Consider the following 18,332-nt stretch of genomic DNA (forward strand, 5'->3'; position numbering starts at 1 on the left):
AGTAAGGTTTATGAATTTGTTAACTTAATTGTCATGCAGGCTATGATTTCATTTGAAAGTGCTACTAATGATTCCACGATATCATATTTGATTGCATGAATAATTACATTTAAAATAATGTGTTAAGGTGTGAATTACTGTTAAAATACCTGCAAAGTTAAACATCTGACTGCTTTTTTCTGAAACCAAGCTTTCAAAGGTTGTACCAATTCAAATTACCACAAGCCTCATACACTATTTGAAAGATAACCTTGTGACTTTATTCAACATTTTTACATTAACAACCAGGTACAAAACACGGAAAGCTATTTCAAATTTTCATTAAAATAACTACAAAAAAACAGAATTATAGATATACATACATACACTACTTCTTTGCCCCAAAGACATAGACTCACCCAGGAGAGACATAGCCTGCATCTATTTTTCATTCATTTCATGCTGCTTCATGTGATATGTGTCTGAACAAAATTAATCTATTCAGTAGTAATATTGCATCATCTTACATTTAGCAGCATTTCTTTATATGTCTTTTTTTTTTTTTTTTTTTTAATCATCAGAGCATGGCTGGACTGTCTAACTAGGTGTCTCCAACCCTGGTCCTGGAGAGCTACTGGGGCTTCTGGTTTTCATTTCGACTGAGCTCTCAGTTACTTAATTGAACCAATTATTGGCTTAATTAGTCAAGATTAATAGGTGTTCCAGATCTTTAGCCATTGACGACGTAAAGACACCTATAAAACCTGTTGGACAGGGGCTCTCCAGGACCAGGGGTGGAGACCCCTATTCTAAATATACTGGTACTTACAAATGGTTTTATTCAGTACACCTTTGAAATGAATGTAATAACCATACCACTATTTAAATGTCAAGAAGGACTACAGACAATGATGAAAAAGCCTACTTATTCCCCTCGTATACAAGTATCTTCCTTCCACTTTGCTCTAAAGTGACCCCTGCTGGCAAAAGCAGAACATACACCGGTATACAGTATTGGGCCACTTTTCTGTCTTGTTTGCTGCCCTCTACACCCCAACAGTCATTCTGAGCTTCACCTCAGGTTGCAGTCATAACAAGTTCGGGGACAGTGTAGTATAGTGTTATAGTGAACACTTCCAACTCTGGGTTTGGTACCAATCTCTTGGGGCAGCCATATCAAATTGGTTCTTGCCGTCAGCCTACCTCCTAGAGGTTTCAAGATGACTCAGTGTTTGTCAGCACTTTCATATCTTGTGTAGATTAAAAGCCCTAAATAAAAGTTATTCTGCAATGTGTGAACACCAGGAGCTGGAGGCAGAAGCAGTTCATTATTGCGCAGGGAGAAGGTCACAGCCCTGTTTCTCTCCCCCTCACTCGCTACCAGCGGTTGCTCTGAGCAGCGATGTCCACGTCCACTATACGAGGCAGCCTCCCACTGGCCCCGCCTTCCAGGTAGCCTGGCCGGACTGTAGGCAGATCCAGAAGCTTCTTTTTACTTTTACTGAAATCTGAACAAAATGAAGAGAAAGAAAAAAACATTCCTATTTCCCCAAGGGTAATGTATTCAATAAATCAGGAATGCTTCTACTAAGAGCCAACTAGAGAAGAAGTGAATAAAACTGGATGCCCTCAATTTTGTGTAAGTTCCTACCTTACAGTATTTTACAATATAAAGTACACTGCTTGCAGAGCAGGACACGCTGCTTATAAAGCTATCACTGTTTATAAAGCTAACGCTGCTTTGTTTTTTCATAAACTACAGAATAACAGTTACTTTTTACATTAAACAGGCCTCACCTGAAATTGCAAGCAGCATTTTTCTCCTTGCACCAAAAGTTGAAATCCCCACTTCTTTCAGATCCTCGTCAGTGAGTGTTAAGAATGTCTGGAAGTCAATCTGAGAAGCGACAATAACAGTAAAACCGTTACTTGCACATCTTTCTCATATAATTGATAAAACTATAAATGGCAAATGGCAGAATATGGATACCTACAATTTAACCATCTTCTTAAATACAACTTTGTATAGTATCATCAGTTACATTATTGACGATTATTATATTTTATTCCCATTTCCTGGGCAATTCATCTTATTAAATTGTGCTCTGAAGTCATTTCAATAGTCATCACTCATACGGTCTTCCAATAAGATTGTGTACTGTAATTCAGATAAACAGCAATAAGCTGTTCAAAAGGACACTATATAAATATTAGAATAATAGTGGGTTGTGTTAAAAAAAAAGAATCTGCAACAATGTACAATAGTACAGGCTTTCTCAAACCTGGTCCTGGGGACCTACTGTCTGCTGGTTTTTATTCCAGCTGAGCTCTCAATTACTTAATTGAACCCTTAATTGAACTGATCATTTGTTTTTAATTGTTTTAAGCTCTTAAACAGTTGCAGAGTTCAAGTTACTTATAACGTGTTATAGCTAACTTGAACTCTGCAACTGTTTAAAAGCTGGAAACAATTAAAAAGCTCTTATTAAGCTAATGTATAGTTCAATTAAGGGTTCGATTAAGTAATTGATAACTCAGTTGGAATGAAAACCAGCAAACACAGTGGGTCCCCAAGACCAGGATTGGGGAAACCCTGCAATAGTACACAGGAGGCGCTATTAGTAAGCAGTGAGAATGTTGTAAGGGGTGCACTTGCTGTAAATAAACAGAAAACCAGAGGCCCTTATGAATACCATCCATGCCATAGCTACCCTTGTAAAAGCATAGTGATGTATAGTAGAGCACTGAGGGTGCGGCAGGGCAAAAGCACTAAATGTACATTTGTATATTTGTGTGTGAATATAAGGTTGGCAGGGAGGGGGTTAAATTCCTGGAGCCTTATTTGAATGATTAATGGTTAATTAGGATCCGGCAACATGGTATTTAAGGAGAAGAAAATCTCCTGTGCTGTGCTGTGCATATGCTGTGTAGGCGAATGCCCAGCCTGACAACTGTTTGTACAGTAGTGGTTTGCTTAAACCTTTTATTTTGGCCACCATGCCTGTTTGGTTGTTCCTGTTTGTGTAATTTCATTGCGCACCCAGCGCTTAAACTGCAGCTTCCAAGCCTCTGGGTGTCATTCTTGATGCTATCCTGTTACAGAGGGATTTGGTCAAACATATTAAAATGCATATTATAAGCTTGGGAAAAGCTTGGGAAAACTGCTAAATTACTTGCACATTTACTATGGTAAACTTCCGTAAGGGTGGCTAAATAGAAAGTCAAAAGGATAATTTACAGTTTTCAATTATTTAGTGTGCCGGATTACTTTTTCCTCTACAGTTCTGAAAGTCCAGTTATGCTCCTTCACCACAGCTCAGTTGAACTGAAGGTCTCTTTTCTACCAGGAGCTCTACAGCAGAACTACTGGCTCCTGGAGGATAAAAGCCAGCCCTGCAGGTTTCTGCTTTGAGCTCACCTGGTGAGCCACTTGGGGACCTCAATTATACATTTTCAGATAAGCTATAAGACACTAAGGAGCACACTTTCAAAAATTAAAGGAGAAAAACACCTTCTATTTTTTTCCAAAAAAAGACAATAAAACTTAGCACTATATAATTCTCAGTAAAACACTGAACACAAACTCTCAGTAAAAGAGTGGAAAGGTGTCTGTACCTCCTGCTGTTGGAAGATATCGATGTATTTGCCCAGCCCCAGTTGGCTGAAGAGCTCTGGCAGGTCTGCTGTCTGTTTGTGGGTGGGACTGGAGCAGCAGTTGCTGGAGCAGGTCAGAGATGAGATGCTGTCAAAGTAATTACTGCTGCTGAGGAATGACTCGGCTGCAAACAGAAAGGAGAATGTGTTTAACATGCCAGTCTAACATGCCAGTCTCTGTTTCTGTTTGAACCCACCGCCAATTTAGGTTCTATGGAAAATGAAGAGTCTGCTGCTAGATACAATTAAATAAAAGGCTTTATTGTGCATTTCAATACAAAAAACATAAAAAAGACTGTAATTTAAGTACTTATGCTGGTCTACATGATATGTTAATGCTAGAAAACAGCAATAGAATACTCTGCTTCACTGGCAGGTAATTCTTGAATAACTATCAGTGCTATTATCAATGACCACTGTTTTTCTTTTTAAGAAAAAAGAAAAAGACTAGTGTATACAAGTGGGAAAGCATTTTTTGATTGCGTTAAACACCTACAGGATTTGTCAGCTCTGCTTCTCGAGGATGAGGAGGCAAAGACAGGGAAAGAGGAGGCTGAGGAAGATGAGAGAGGAGATGAGGAAGATGCAGAGTCCCTCCGCTCCCTCCAGTTCTCAGAGTCACTGCCGCTGGCCAGACTCTCTTTACTGAGGGATTCCTGCAAACTCCATTCCTGGGGGAAAATGGAGAAGGAATTGGCACACATATATTTATTATTTTCTGTCTAATACGCAGTTGCAAAAAGGACAGTTTTAGTGTTTTGCATTTGTTTCACAGGTAAAACTATAGGAAACTTAGTCAAGCATGCAGGTAATTAGACAAACGGGCTAGAGTCTACAAATCATCATTAGTGTAATATTTGTCTGAAAGGGGGAAAAAAACACCAATTACAATTCTAAAACGATTAAGAAACACTAAACTATTAACAAACCCTTTAATTAAATACAGAAGTTGTTTATTTCTGATTAGGTAGCTTTATTGGGTGCACTTTTACTATCTGAAAAATGGCGCTATTGAGAATTTGGAGTAAAAAGCTCTTGGAGAATCTAGAACAGTGTCTTTTCAAATGTTTTGACATTTTGTCAAAACATGTGTCAGTTTTAAAACGAGACAAAAGCAAAGTCCTTCAAGCTCAGGCACTCGCACAAATGATTAAATAATTAGAAATCATGTATGCATACAAAATTAAAACCCAAAGGGTTTGTACAAGTCAAATTGAATTTGTCAATTTAACTAGGTGATATGCATACTGGTTACTTTTATGAATATATCAAATAAAAATAAAGGTATTTAAATAAGAAGTACAAAAAAACTATTTTACAAATGTTTGGAAGAAAAGTCTTTATCAATGTCTTCACTTTGATGAAACTGATTAAGACTTCTTGTCCAAACTATATATCTTACAACTGTGTGTTTTATAGCTGGGTTGGAATCCAGTATACAACAATATCGTAGTTTGCATGTACAGTACTTATATCAGATTACCCTACCACTTATTGAAATGCGTTCCTCATTGCTAGACCTTTTCCACCCCACGCTAATGATGCTGATGCTGACAGTCAGTGGATCTGTTGTGCTGGTTACCTGTAAGTTGTTCCCCAGGTAAGACTTGTAGCTCCGGCGGTTCACACATCGCATCTCCTTCACGGCCTCTGCTGGCATTGACTTGGAGAAGCCCAGCCCACTCCAGGTGTCTGTAGGTGTCCGCACCTCAGTCTCAACCGGTTTCTTCAGCATCGCTGGCACACAAAAAACATTATTAATTAGGGCTGTAAGTAACCATTATTCAACAAGGTAATCAACCAGCAAAATCACTATTTCACTACATTAATATGTACTACAGATTTCTGAGCCAAGAAAAATACACTGTGAGTACAGAGTCAGGTATACATCAACTAGCTGAGATCAAGTCAACTGTTGACACCAACTTGAAGTTCTACCAGTATTTGCAGCCTTATTTTGTTCCTTGGTGTCTGAACATTGGGTTGCTGTCCAGACGTGACAGAAGCCAAAGCTGATTGATGAACCCCAAACGTCTCACGAGAGGTGGCTTCCATCTGACGAATCACTGAAATACCAATACTAATACCACTAGAAGTCTCTCTTAATGTCTTTAATATTGAGGAAGACTTCTAGCTGAAACTTCCGTCACTGAATTTATTAAGGTCCTTATAGAATTTATAAGTATGTCTAAAATCAGCACTGTTGGGTGTTCATGGATGATTAGACTTTTAATTCACATTTTAATTATACAAGAAAGACATTCAGCTTCTCAGATACTGGGCCAAAAGCCATGTTCTCTGTCCCGTTCTATTTATACCGGCTAAGCACTTGATCAATATAAGTGATCTATTAGTTTAGTACAAAGTTGGCTTTAATTGCTCTCCCTCTCTTTTATTTATAGCTTGAATACATTTCACTGCAGATCTGTGGATCAGTGTATATATAGTGCACTAATATATATTGCCAGTGTTCACATACAACTTCCTTCCTAGATTATTATGCACCACAATCCAGTTATATTAAGTCATGAAAGATTATTTTCACTTACCCCGTGTTGCTAAAAGTTTCTTTTTTTCATAATCATAATCCTAAAAAGGGGGAAATAAAACTGTTTAGAGATATTCATAGAAAGTATTTTTTTTATTTTTTATTTTTTTTCCAGTCTTATACTGATTGTCACCAGCCAATTAAGTTGCTAGTAACTGAGAAATAAGACTTGTATTAATAAAAACAGATTTGGGCACATATAGCATACGGTAATATGTATATATATATATATATATATATATATATATATATATATATATATATATATATATATATATATATATATATATAAAAAAATGAATAGCTTTAAATGAGCCACTGCAGTTTTTTTTTTCACACCCTGCATCTGTCTTACCTCGTTTTTGATAGCATCTGGTCCTGTCTCCTGTAGTTCAATTATGTCTTTCCTTAAACTGCTTGGTTTCTCTGAGTAGTCACTTCCAAAATCACATTTTAACAATCTGAAAGAGTACAAACACAAAGGCCAGGCTAATAGAATACAAAGATACGCATAATTAAAAAAGCGATTGGAAGCTAGATGGTATATGGGAATGAGACATATAGAGACCTGAGTACAGGTATATCTTAGATTACAAGTGAAATAGGTTTGTTTGTCTCAATTAAGTACTTGGAGGACAGCAGCCTACAGCATACAATCACAAAACAATTATATAGTATACAGTATATATACAATTGGCATGTACTGGGACTGGATGGCAAGGATAGTTGCTTACAGATTCAGACTGAGAGGCAGATAATTGTACACCTTTTAGGAGTATTATATTCACAAGCACAAGCACCATTTAAATAAAATAATAAAATAATAAATTTGACAGTGTAAAAAGTCTTACAATTCTTTCAAGTTCTGAAGTGCAGTGTTTTGACGTGAGGCTGCTGTACTTCCTTCCTGCCAGGGCTCTTTGCTGCCCTCTGATTGGCTGCTTCTTCTGCTTGTGTCCGCCCGCGTGCCCTGTGGTTCTTCACATTCTGGCACTGTGTCTGCAGATGGTCTGACTATTGAGGGGGTGCTCTGCAAATCCTCAGCCTCAGAAAGCTAAATATACAGGATTGAAAATAAGTGATTTGGCGTGCAGTAGGTATAACAAATCCTGGTCTAAAACTATATCAGCAACATTGAACTTGCCTGCCATTTATTACCTGTAAAAAGATAAACCTTTGTACTGAGTTTTCAGTGTAACAAACTCGAACACAATACAATACTGTAGCTTTAGTGTAAGGTGTAAGGTGCGTCCCAACATACAAGAAGTGTAGCACACCTACATGTTTAACAGAAAAAAAAACAACACATTTTGAACCTTACCATATTTTTGTTCATTTCAGTGGGTTTCTTCTCATCACTCTTTTGTCGTTCTCTGTCTGCTTGATGTTGCAGGGAGAGACCAGGAGGGGGTGTTGATTTGGCTTTAGCCTGCAGTACAGCATTTACCACAGCTCCAAACGAAGGGACAGGTCCTGGCAAGGGAAAGCATATTTTAGGCCCAGCTAGTTATCTCGTTTATTGGTAGCGAGTACGCAATTCTCCCAAAAGAAGGTGGTAAATGGAAAAATGTGGACATGTTTTTTATAAAAGCTTCTGTTATAAATTACATATTAACCTGAATCAGTGAGGCTCAGTTGTTGTGATATCAAATTCAGCCAATAATTAGTTAGGCCATTTGTTAAGGGAATGTCACAGGCAGGCTTTATTGCCATGGCAACCTCACTGGTTTCTAGGCCCAACAGCAATCTTCTGGCTTCATACAAGTTGACAGTGTTTCGTTCCAAACTCTTCACTACAACAGACTGTGAATTAGAAAAGAGAGAAAGTAAGAAACAGAATTGTAGTACTATAGTATTCCCAAAAATACTAGTTACGTCATAGACACATCTTGCTACTGTATCATGTATTATGCATTTTTACTGTATTTCATGTATTATGCATTTCACTGTATTGTATTATGCTTTTTTTTTTTTTTACTGTATATCATCTATTATGCATTTCTCTGTATATAAAGTATTATGGATTTTCTTGTTGCTGCATCTTGTAAAGCACTTTGTGATGATGGTCCACTATGAAAGGCGCTATATAAAATAAAAATGGATTGATTGATTGATTGATAAAAAAAATCACAGGGATCTATAAACCGGTTTATAAGCGGTCCTCATTGCACTATATTTCTATTGTAATTAGTGTTAATAAGTGGCTCTATAATAACCCCTGGATAAAACAGTTAAAACCCAGCAGTATTTAGATACACCCCTGTTTAGATCACTAAAAGAGACCCCATAGTCCATTCAATACCATTGACAAAGAAATGCATACATCCTTTGATTAGTGTTTTCAAACTCAGCATTGTAGAGGGATGCTGGGCCCTGACCAATATGCACATCTTTATTATTTTGTATATCAAACACATTTTCACTTAAAATTGGGCCTGCTTTTTGTTCTCTTTGCACACGTTTGCCTCTATTTTGCTGACAAGGAGAAACATGTAAATGTTATAAACTAGTATAACTACCTAAACTCACTACATATATTTGTGAATAACTTTGTTTTATTTATTTCCCACTAAAGGGAGAAGCTTTTACTGATATATACATCACATCGCTCACATTTGCAGTTAACAAAAAAAAAAAAAAAAAGGATCCAGAACCTTGGCTGCCTGCTTCACTTTGGGTTTGATGCTGATGAAAACTCCAAGGTTCTGCATCATCTGGCTGAGTTTGTGGGGCTCCACCTCAGCATCCTCCTTCAGATCGAACATCAAGCAGAGTGGGAGGCAGTCCTGACGAGAAGACGAAAGGCTATCAGGATGCACAGACAGGGAAGAGCAAAATAGCTGCATGTCCCATTAGCTGCAACTGCAACAAAAGACTGGAGCTGCCAGATATGCTGTTTTCTATTCTTGCTGATTTAAAAATGACATATTACACAGGCTGACAGCAAGCTGCTTGACACTAAAGGTACTAAATAGTCCAGTGTTGGTTTGTATTGTTTCTCAATTTAGGGAGGCACAGTTATGTAGTGCATAAATAGAGTTACAAATACCTAATAGAGATGTAAGAGAGTTTGTAGCATGCCAATGCGCACCTTCCAGACAGAGAAAGTAAAACAGCTTTCCCACTGTATTCTCCAAACTGAAACAACCTAGGGTTCTGTTAAGCTGTGCTAATTGTGATTTGCATAAAAAATACATCTTGCAGCACTGCTGTAAATTGTCTAAGCACATCTGTATGTTTCATAAGGGTCCCCCTACCTGCAGCTGCTGTTTGGCCAGGCAGACAGTGTCTGCAGTGCCCTGTATGAGCAGCGTGGCTCTGTTCTGTGGGCAGTTCAGGTCTGGAAACACAATCTGTGTCTGGGTCATGTGCATGATGTTGATGAAGTTGACTCCATTCTGTCCCATAAGGAAGACGTGCTGCTGGGAGGTGAGTTCGAGCTGGGTGCTGACGCTGACGCTGGGATCTGCACCTAGCAGCAGCTCCATCAGTACTGCTGTGGCTTTCTAGCAGCAGAAAAGAGGGGAAATGAGAGCTGAGACTCAGAACCAACAGCAACCAACTACATGAAGGAAACCGAAAGCAAAGTCATTGGTTTAATCTCAAATAATTAAAGGTTAGAAAGTATTGGAAAAACATGGTTAAAGACCAGCTAAATGCGAAGATTAACTGACACCCTTGCATTGGTACTGTACATATTTAAGAAAAGTAATCTTATTTGGTAGCCACGCAAGATTTGTTTTCTAAAAAAATGTTATTATGAATGGGTGCCTCCTAACTAAGTTTACTTGTCTTACCTTTTCTTAAATATCTAATTCATATATGAATTGCGACTTACTCTAAAATGTCACCAGTGTTTTCACTGCAATTACGCAGATGAGTGCAGGATCTAAACTCCTTGTCAAACCTGTAGGTAGAGCCAGGCCGCCCTCACCTGGATAGAGACACAGTTCCCCTGCAGTCCTCTCACTAGACAGGTGGTGCTGTAGAGTTTTGGCTGCTGTCTGAAGCTCACGCTAATATTAAAGGCCTGGCTGATGTGGTGGATCACAGGAGAGTTCACATCTGGTACTGTGTGAGAGACCATTCTCATCGGCAGGTCAAAGCTTAGAACCAAAGGCTGCAGGTCCTAAATAAGAACTTAGATTTATTTATTTTTTTAAATGCATTTTGGAGCTCATAAAACCGGATTAATGATATTATAAAAATGATTCAATATTGCTTACCCTTATTCTTCTCCTGGCAGATTCCACACCGGAAAGTGATCCGGCTATAGAAACCTTGCAGATGAAACAGTTAATACATAGAAATAGACAGATAACATAGATTTTCCAAAACGTACTGTATTTGTTATAATTGAAGCTACAATCCAAGGTTCATGCTGCATACAGTCCATTCAGTCAATCCGAGATTCATGCTGCACAATGGCAGATACAATATGACCTATATTTTTGCAACACATCCTAAGGTATCAAGCAGGAAGTGAATGGCTGTGTTGCAAACCACAAAAATTTCACTCTGCCTCCATCCTGGCTTCTACACCGCCATCCCACTGCCCACAGAGTCTATTGTCTTTCAGATCCTGTTAGGAGGGTCAGGATAGTACACCTGGATCAGTATCTCAAACAGTGTATGAGGAGCCTCTGTCTGTACCTGATTGCTCTTCTCCAGATGGACATTGTTTCGGTTAGAGTCGGGGAAGTGGATATGGCAGCCTGTTTCCTCCATGACCTTCTTAATGTTGCTGCCCCCTTTCCCGATCACATGGGAGTGCTCAGTGTGGGCCACGTCCATCTTCAGAGTCACCTTGTTAACCTGGAGACACACAAAACACCTGCTTAAAACTACAGGTTCTGGATGTATTTAATTTTACTATTTTGTAATTTTTCCCCCCCCAATATCACCAAACATAAGGTGTTAAAACCTCATTTTAAAATGGCTGCGGTGTTAACAGGAAATGTCTCTTTTTGTGGCACTTACACTAGTATACCAATTACATTTTCATACTCATGATTTGATTGTTTTATCCACAACTCTAATGCAAATTAAATAAAAGCTTTTGGTCGAAGTGTGTACCTCAAATGAGAATCAATTGTCAGTTAAATTAAGATACACAGGAGCCATATCTTTAACAGATTTATAACATATAGAAGCAAATAGCAATTTTGACTTCCCTACTGTTAAAATAAAAAATAAAAAAAAACCTACATTCAACCAATCACAATAGTGTTTATGCATAATTCTAAAAATAGAAACTAAAGAGCCTACTTATTATCTTATTTGATTATATTTTATTTAAGAAAATATTCATACAGATGTGCCTGTACTGTATTAGCAGGTGTCTAATTTATATTTACAGAGATACCCATGTCCTGAACTACATGAAGTTAAAATAAAGGATAAAGGATTTTTTTTGTACTTAAATTGCAAGGAACTCTTTTTTTTCTTTCTTTTTAAACTAATCCAGGACATCTAAGGATTTTCCTTGAAACAGCAAATGTGTAAAATATACATCTCATATAAAAGGTAGTACCTACTACATCCGTATCCATTAACACGATATGTTGGAGAAGAGTGATAATGTTCTCTGACACAATAACTTGGATGTCTCCTAGCCAAATACTTTCCAGGCTTAACTGTCTTTAGCTTTCAAGATCTGACAAGCTCTAAGACCAAAAAACCCACTGAATGATGTTTTTAATAGAAAAAAGGGTAACTTGCTTTAGTATTTGAATGATCTGGGCAAGTGACCAAACCTTTTGTTTTTAAATCCTCTTCAGTTGTGAAACTGTAGAAGCAGGCTCCCAGCTACTGAAAACAAGGTGATGTTCCTCATTTTGAGTTTCCTGGGAAAATATATGGTCAGGAACAGAAAATATGAGAAATTTCCCTGGAAAATAAAGAAAAGGATTACCTTTGTTTCCAAAACATCTAATATCTTCTTCTTGGCTTCCAGGACACCAGCTTTCTTCCCTTCCACCTTAACATGTGGATCTGAGCAAAGGAAACACAGTTATCTTAATCTATTCCCAGCATTATCAGCATCCACCACAGATTACAGAACAGAACCCTCTCCAGATCATAGGTGCCTAATAATCCATGCTCAAGTGAACATTCTTATTAGAGAAGGCCTGTTCAAGCTTTTCTAGCTAAAATATAAATATGTAAAAGTTACCTTTACCTACAAGGTTAACATCTATATGACACCAATAAAATATTTTACAGATTAGTAATATCATTTACATGATACACAACACAGTATACTTTTAAAAGAGACAGATTCCTATCATACAGTATATAGTGCACTTAATATGTTCTATTGGCCCTTTAATTTGACATTTAAATTGAGATTACACCCATTATGGGTCACACTTTGGTTTCCCCAATTTACAGACCTCATTACGACCAAAACTCAAATCTGCATTACGATGAATATTAATGACTTCATACCCTTCTTCGATTTAGCGCCTATCTTCAGCTTGGAAGGCCATTTGATCTGCGTGTTGGTTTCACTCATCACCTGTGAAAACAGTGTATGAACAAGAGAGGTGAGAAGGAAGCTAACTTTCAAAGGAAGAGGGGTTAAGTGATGATACAGTACCCCCTTCTCAAGTTGTGTTGAGAGGCATTTCACTGGATGTGTTACTAGAAGAACAGCCATTGAAAAATAAATACCAATTTTTTGTAGTAACACAAACAGAAAAATGACTGGAAAATGTAACTGCAATTCTTCTACAACATAGATCCCACCAGTAGGGTAGCAGCAGCATCTATAGATAATCTGGTACTTAATTATTGGTTCAAAGTAAAACAAAGGACAATCTGAAATTTAACTGATCTTGAGATACCACTGCAACAATATCTATCAATTTGAACATTAATCTCAGGATTTCAACACCAATACTGAATTCAGTATAAATGCAAATTCTTATATTAGCACACATCTTACAAAGTTAAAATGCGAGGATTCATTTTCAATCTGATGAAGCACCAGGCCATGTTTGGCCCATACATTTCTGTAGAAAATAAATCATTTGAACGCCTTTTTCCCTTCACGGTTGGGTGTGCCTTCAGTTTGATCTAGCTCCCCGTGGTTCAGAGTAATAAAGCAACGATGGTCGACTTGAAGTATTTCCAACCTGTGCTCAGATTCGCAAAACAATTCCTTAAACCGCTTCACTGCCCGAAGACAGGGCCGATAATGGATTGACTAAAATAAGATTTCCCAAAGAAACAATACAAACATCTCCTGAACAATTCCATGATTATTATGCTTCTCATATTGACACATACAATTTAATACCACAAATAGTTAACTCTGTACTTGATTGTCTAGAGAAGCTTGGCCAGAGCAGCAACAACAACAAAAAAAAAATATCCAGTTACCTTTTGAAAGAATTCTTCACCAGTTAAGCGATTTTCATCTCCAGGGGCTATAAATATGGGAAAAAAGAAGATTTCGTTTAAGACTTTGGATGCATGCAAACACTGAATAAGGTTCTCACTGTAAATACTTGGCACAAGACATTCCAAAAGTCTCCAGAATTAATTAATAAGAATGGGGGTGAGAACCAAATATGAGATCATAAACCCTATACACTGTATTTACAGAAATAGTGTATATACAAGTCTGCTTTGTGAAATCTATGCAGCTATTCTCTGCTGTGTCTGCCTAAATAAACTAACGCTGCTTTTAAATATTGTTGTGGTGAGTGTCCTTACATAACAGCTAGCCAGGGACATGAGGGAAATCATCACAACTTCACCATGATATGATGATCATGTACCCCTCAGAGGTTAAGTCACAGTTGCATTTTTAGAGCATTTTAAAGCATCAGACAATCACCCTGGATTGCATGAACCAACCTCTCTTGTTATTCCAGGATTACCCTAAAAAATAAATGGTTGAAAAAAATCTGTTTTAAAACTGTTTCTTATGTTGGCAGGGTATAATTTGAATCAGTGTTAATTCAGAGATGATCAAAAACAATGATGGCAGTAGTATTTAAACACATACAATTTAATAATTTGTCTTCCACTGTTTCTCACTATGAGGGTACCTTTGACTAAAAAAGGGCACCTGAATACCTGTAGTTGGGACTTTTGCGTGCATGACAGACAACCTGCTGAACTTCAGACCAGTGCTTAACTCTATGCTTTTCACTAAAGGTTCACGATGAGGGTTCCTTTTAATTTCACTGTACCACAGTTGTTCAACTGGAATCCTTTTTAATTTTTTTTCCTCTAGTTTGTCAGTAGTTGTTAAGGCAAGTTGACTTATTTTCTTTGCTTTTTGGCAGCAGAACCATTGCATACCAGACCTCTCTTGTATTGTATTGTGTACTTACGACCCAATTCATTGACTGTTTCACTAATAAAATATTTTTGGGAATTTAACATTTAATATATACTTCAATACATGTTTGCTTGAATGTAATGATTGCTAGTATTATACTGTTAAAAATGTTTTAATTTATATCAGAATATTTGTCTTCAAAATATTGACCAGAAAGTGTATTCTTTGTTATTTTTTTTGTCCAAACTTTGCACTGAGACAAAAAGTAACACTGGTTTAGGATGTGTCTGTTCACCACAGCGAGTGTCAGGTGTAAATGTCCCTGTGGGTTGTGGAAGGAGCTCATTAACACATCTGTCATTGGGTGAGTGCCACTGTTCTCACTGTGTTAATCTGAGGAAGTGAAGAGTTTCCTCACAAGAGTGAACTCTGCATCTGCACTGGTTCCATCAAACAAGTTGAAAACACAGCCAATATTCCAAACTAAGCATGCATTGCCATTCACGGCTTATGAAAACAGATTATCCTTTCATTTTATAATGAACGTCACATAAAAAGACCATTACATTACCATTCTTAATAAATAGGCGTTAGACACAAATGTGTCATATTTCGGCACATTTACTATACACTTTGTATTTTTCTTTAAACATAGATTTCTCTGTTTATTTACACTTTCCTTACCTAAGCTGCAATGTCAGTGAAGAGTTAGAAATTACATAAAGGGTTCATATTAAGAATCAAGCTGTGTGTTTGTCATGTGAGTAGGAAGACAAGCGGAGAATAGGTGAGTGTATTTTAGTTATTGCTTTGTGGGCTTATAGAATTCTGTGTAGGGGGCATCTGATTTTCCTATTAATTGTGGGGTATATTTTACTGATCTAAACAGTGGTGGATCGTAATACCACCACCCTAAAACTTGTAAATTATCTTTATAAGAAACCCGTGTCTGCACATTGCATGCTTTGGCTCAGGACATGCAAAAGCACCTAATCATTTCCAAAAGCACTAATTATTTAGTTTTTAGTGAAGGGAAGATCAGTATTGATTGTACTGGCTTTATGTTTTTAGTATGACAGTGGTGTTTAAAAAAAGAGTGACACATGACTTCTTAAAAATGTGGCCTTTTCACTGACATGGTTGACAATCACGCAGTTCAAAAAAAAAAAAAAAAATTGGGAAAAAAATGCTTTCATTTTTCTACAGGTGTTAAAATATTAAGTACTGTTTTTTTTTGTTTGTTTTTTTTTTTAAGTGACTAATGCATATACAGTTTAATATTTTAATACACGAGACATTAAAAATTTTTTTTTTTAAAAGATACAGTGGCATATTTTCAAAGCGTTTAATACAGTCTTTAATTATCTATTTTTTAAAGAAAAAAAAACAACACTTAATTTAATTTCTAGAACCAAACAACTAAGTTATAACATTCAAGCACCCTAAAGTTTGTAGCATTAACATGGAATTTTCTCCTTTAAAAAAAAATAGGCGTTAATTAACAATAGATGTAAACGCTTTGAAAGTGGCCCATTATATCAGATGAGATACTGAAATACAGTATCCGGCAGCACACAGTCCAAGAATAAATGTAGGGATTTTGAAGCAGGGACTCCTGCCCCACACTCCTTAGCAGTGATCGCTATAGGTTACGCTGCCCCTGACTGTGGAATGACAAAGCACCATGGGAGCACTGAAAATGAGAACAAACCAGCAAAAAAAGCAGAGTATTTTAAAACTGGAAAGTTGATTATTGAGTATTTATTACAATGCTAGGCGCTTAAGAGATGCCAAAAATTGCAATCGCTTAAGCAATTTTTAGTAGTAAAATGGAAGAAATGAATACAGAAAAAATAAGCCACCTTCTTTTTTTTAAAATGGCATTTAAAACAATTCAGTAAAAATAAGATTCTGCAACAACAATATGCTGTTAAAGTTCGCTAGGTAACAGCTTTTTCACTGGAATTTCACTGGAAATTGAAACAAAGTACCGTACACAACTATAGTCATTAAAATAAGTTTTATGGTACAGTTTAAAAGTTTATAAAGAAAACAAACCTTGGTGAGGATGTATTCAACATTTGAAATAGTAAAATAACAAAACCCAAGCATTACATTTAAATGAAGCTCACTTACTGTGTAACATAGTTTCCAGTTTCTTCCTGTCGATCCTGAATCTCTCCTCCACCCATTCTGGGTCTGTGGGGGCTAACTCCCCGGCACCACCCAGAGTTTCCTCACTGGGTTCTGGGCAGCTTTCTCCCCAGTCCTCTTTGCTAGAGCATGAATTAGGGTCCCCTGGCAGGGGTGTCTGAGCAGAGGCAGTCTGGAGCTCAAGGCTCTCCTTTACAGTGGCCATTACAAGAGAAGCACACAGTCACTGCGTCCAGGGAGAGAGTGGCGTGGGAAGATGAACAAGGCTCAGGATCCATCGCTCCCTTCAGACAGGACCTCTCACACCAGCTTGGGCCCCTCCTCTTCTTCTAGCTCATTTACATTTGAGCTTTTTAACAGCCGTCTGCACTTATGCTTGGTGTGGGAGTGTGTGTGGGGTGGGGGATAGGGGGTGGGGGGGAGCTATGAGTTATAAACTAGATTTTGCCAGTTAATCTAACCTGTTAGTTATCCAGTTCTCCAACAAGCTACCAGCAATTTCATGACAGACTGGGAATTAAAGTTATTTACATAAAGGTTACCAGGGTACAAATCCAAACTAACCAAGTCCTGAAAATATAAAGAGAAAATGCATTTCCAATTATAGGACCACTATATTTTTTCTGTTGAAAGTACCTTCGATATAAATGGACATTTCAGTTCCTAAACACTCCCTGTACTGCTCTTTATACAGTGCATATCAACTATGGTGTCTTTTTAGTCCACTTTAACTATGTGGGCTGCTCTAGGGTTCTCTTTATACATGATCCTTGGTATAAAACTGGTATATGTTCAGTATTCTAAACCTCTCTCTCCTGTAGCTATCTCCAGAGTTTGCTTTTCTCTGATGCCTCAATTTAATTGCTCTCTGCTCTACCGCTTTCATTGATACAATACATTCCATGTTCATTTTGAAGCTGTGAGCACAAAATCAACAGCATCTCAGATATAAGCCTGCTACAAGCTCCACCCTTGTTACAAATTCCTGTTAGCTGTTTTTTCAGTGGCTCTTACACACAGGAAATACAGAGACAATATACATATATTATATATATATATATATATATATATATATATATATATATATATATATATATATACACAGTATATACTACAATTGAAGGTTTCTTATTTTTATGGATGAACTTCAATACACGATACTGACTTTAATGTTTTCAGTTATAAATTTCATTGACATTACTAGCCGGTATCCCAATATGTGTGCTGAATTCCTGCAACATAAATTTGTTAAGCTGCCAGTTCACAGGTCATTTAGTACGTCATCAAGCGTTGTTTCATAAAACTGCCAAGGATTACAAACATTTCTTAGAGGCCTCTAGCCCAATACAATCCCCCAGAAAAGGGGTCTTGAAATTCCACTGAGCGAATCACGATGACCTCAGTAAACAATGGAAACTAAAACTGGATAAAAGAGCTACTTCACTAACAACCAGCAGCAGTGGTGTGCTTGTGGGTGTTGCTTAGCAACCAATTTGTTTACGAACAGAGAATCAGTGAGAAAGTCATTAACTAAAAGACAGAGAATGGTATTTCTGTAATTACCTGCCCTGGAAAAATTAAAAAGTAATACTATTAATACTCCACGCACTCACAGTACTGTTTAAAGTTCAAAATACACTTAAACAAGGTATCTGTTTACCAGAACACATACATTTTTTTTTTTTTTTTAATCTTTTCCCC

General features: G+C 37.2%; 1 protein-coding gene across 1 annotated transcript; it reads right to left on the bottom strand.

The window, feature by feature from the left end:
• Nucleotides 1–232: 232 nt before the first annotated feature.
• Nucleotides 233–16,993, bottom strand: LOC131699632 (protein bicaudal C homolog 1-like). Its single transcript, XM_058996805.1, has 19 exons — nucleotides 16,614–16,993; nucleotides 13,568–13,614; nucleotides 12,632–12,701; nucleotides 12,096–12,175; nucleotides 10,835–10,996; nucleotides 10,408–10,461; nucleotides 10,116–10,310; nucleotides 9,439–9,687; nucleotides 8,836–8,967; nucleotides 7,798–7,984; nucleotides 7,503–7,654; nucleotides 7,033–7,235; nucleotides 6,537–6,642; nucleotides 6,183–6,222; nucleotides 5,216–5,370; nucleotides 4,130–4,304; nucleotides 3,595–3,758; nucleotides 1,777–1,876; nucleotides 233–1,487 (listed from the first exon to the last, which is right to left on the bottom strand). The coding sequence occupies exons 1-19, from the start codon at nucleotides 16,834–16,836 to the stop codon at nucleotides 1,357–1,359; spliced, it is 2,625 nt and encodes an 874-aa protein (XP_058852788.1). The 5' UTR covers nucleotides 16,837–16,993; the 3' UTR covers nucleotides 233–1,356.
• Nucleotides 16,994–18,332: the final 1,339 nt, after the last annotated feature.

Source organism: Acipenser ruthenus, chromosome 23 (assembly GCF_902713425.1).
Source record: "Acipenser ruthenus chromosome 23, fAciRut3.2 maternal haplotype, whole genome shotgun sequence".
Classification (NCBI taxonomy): domain Eukaryota; kingdom Metazoa; phylum Chordata; class Actinopteri; order Acipenseriformes; family Acipenseridae; genus Acipenser; species Acipenser ruthenus.

What these genes read in the sequence shown, in the direction of transcription:
- LOC131699632 (XM_058996805.1), bottom strand. Translation starts at nt 16,836, where the DNA reads ATGGCCACTGTAAAGGAGAGCCTTGAGCTCCAGACTGCCTCTGCTCAG. An exon ending in GGAACTGTGTCTCTATCCAG is followed by an intron (nt 9,688 to 10,115) that starts GTGAGGGCGGCC and finishes TTCTGCTGCTAG; the next exon opens with AAAGCCACAGCAGTACTGAT. An exon ending in CTTCAGAACTTGAAAGAATT is followed by an intron (nt 6,643 to 7,032) that starts GTAAGACTTTTT and finishes GTACTCTTTCAG; the next exon opens with ATTGTTAAAATGTGATTTTG.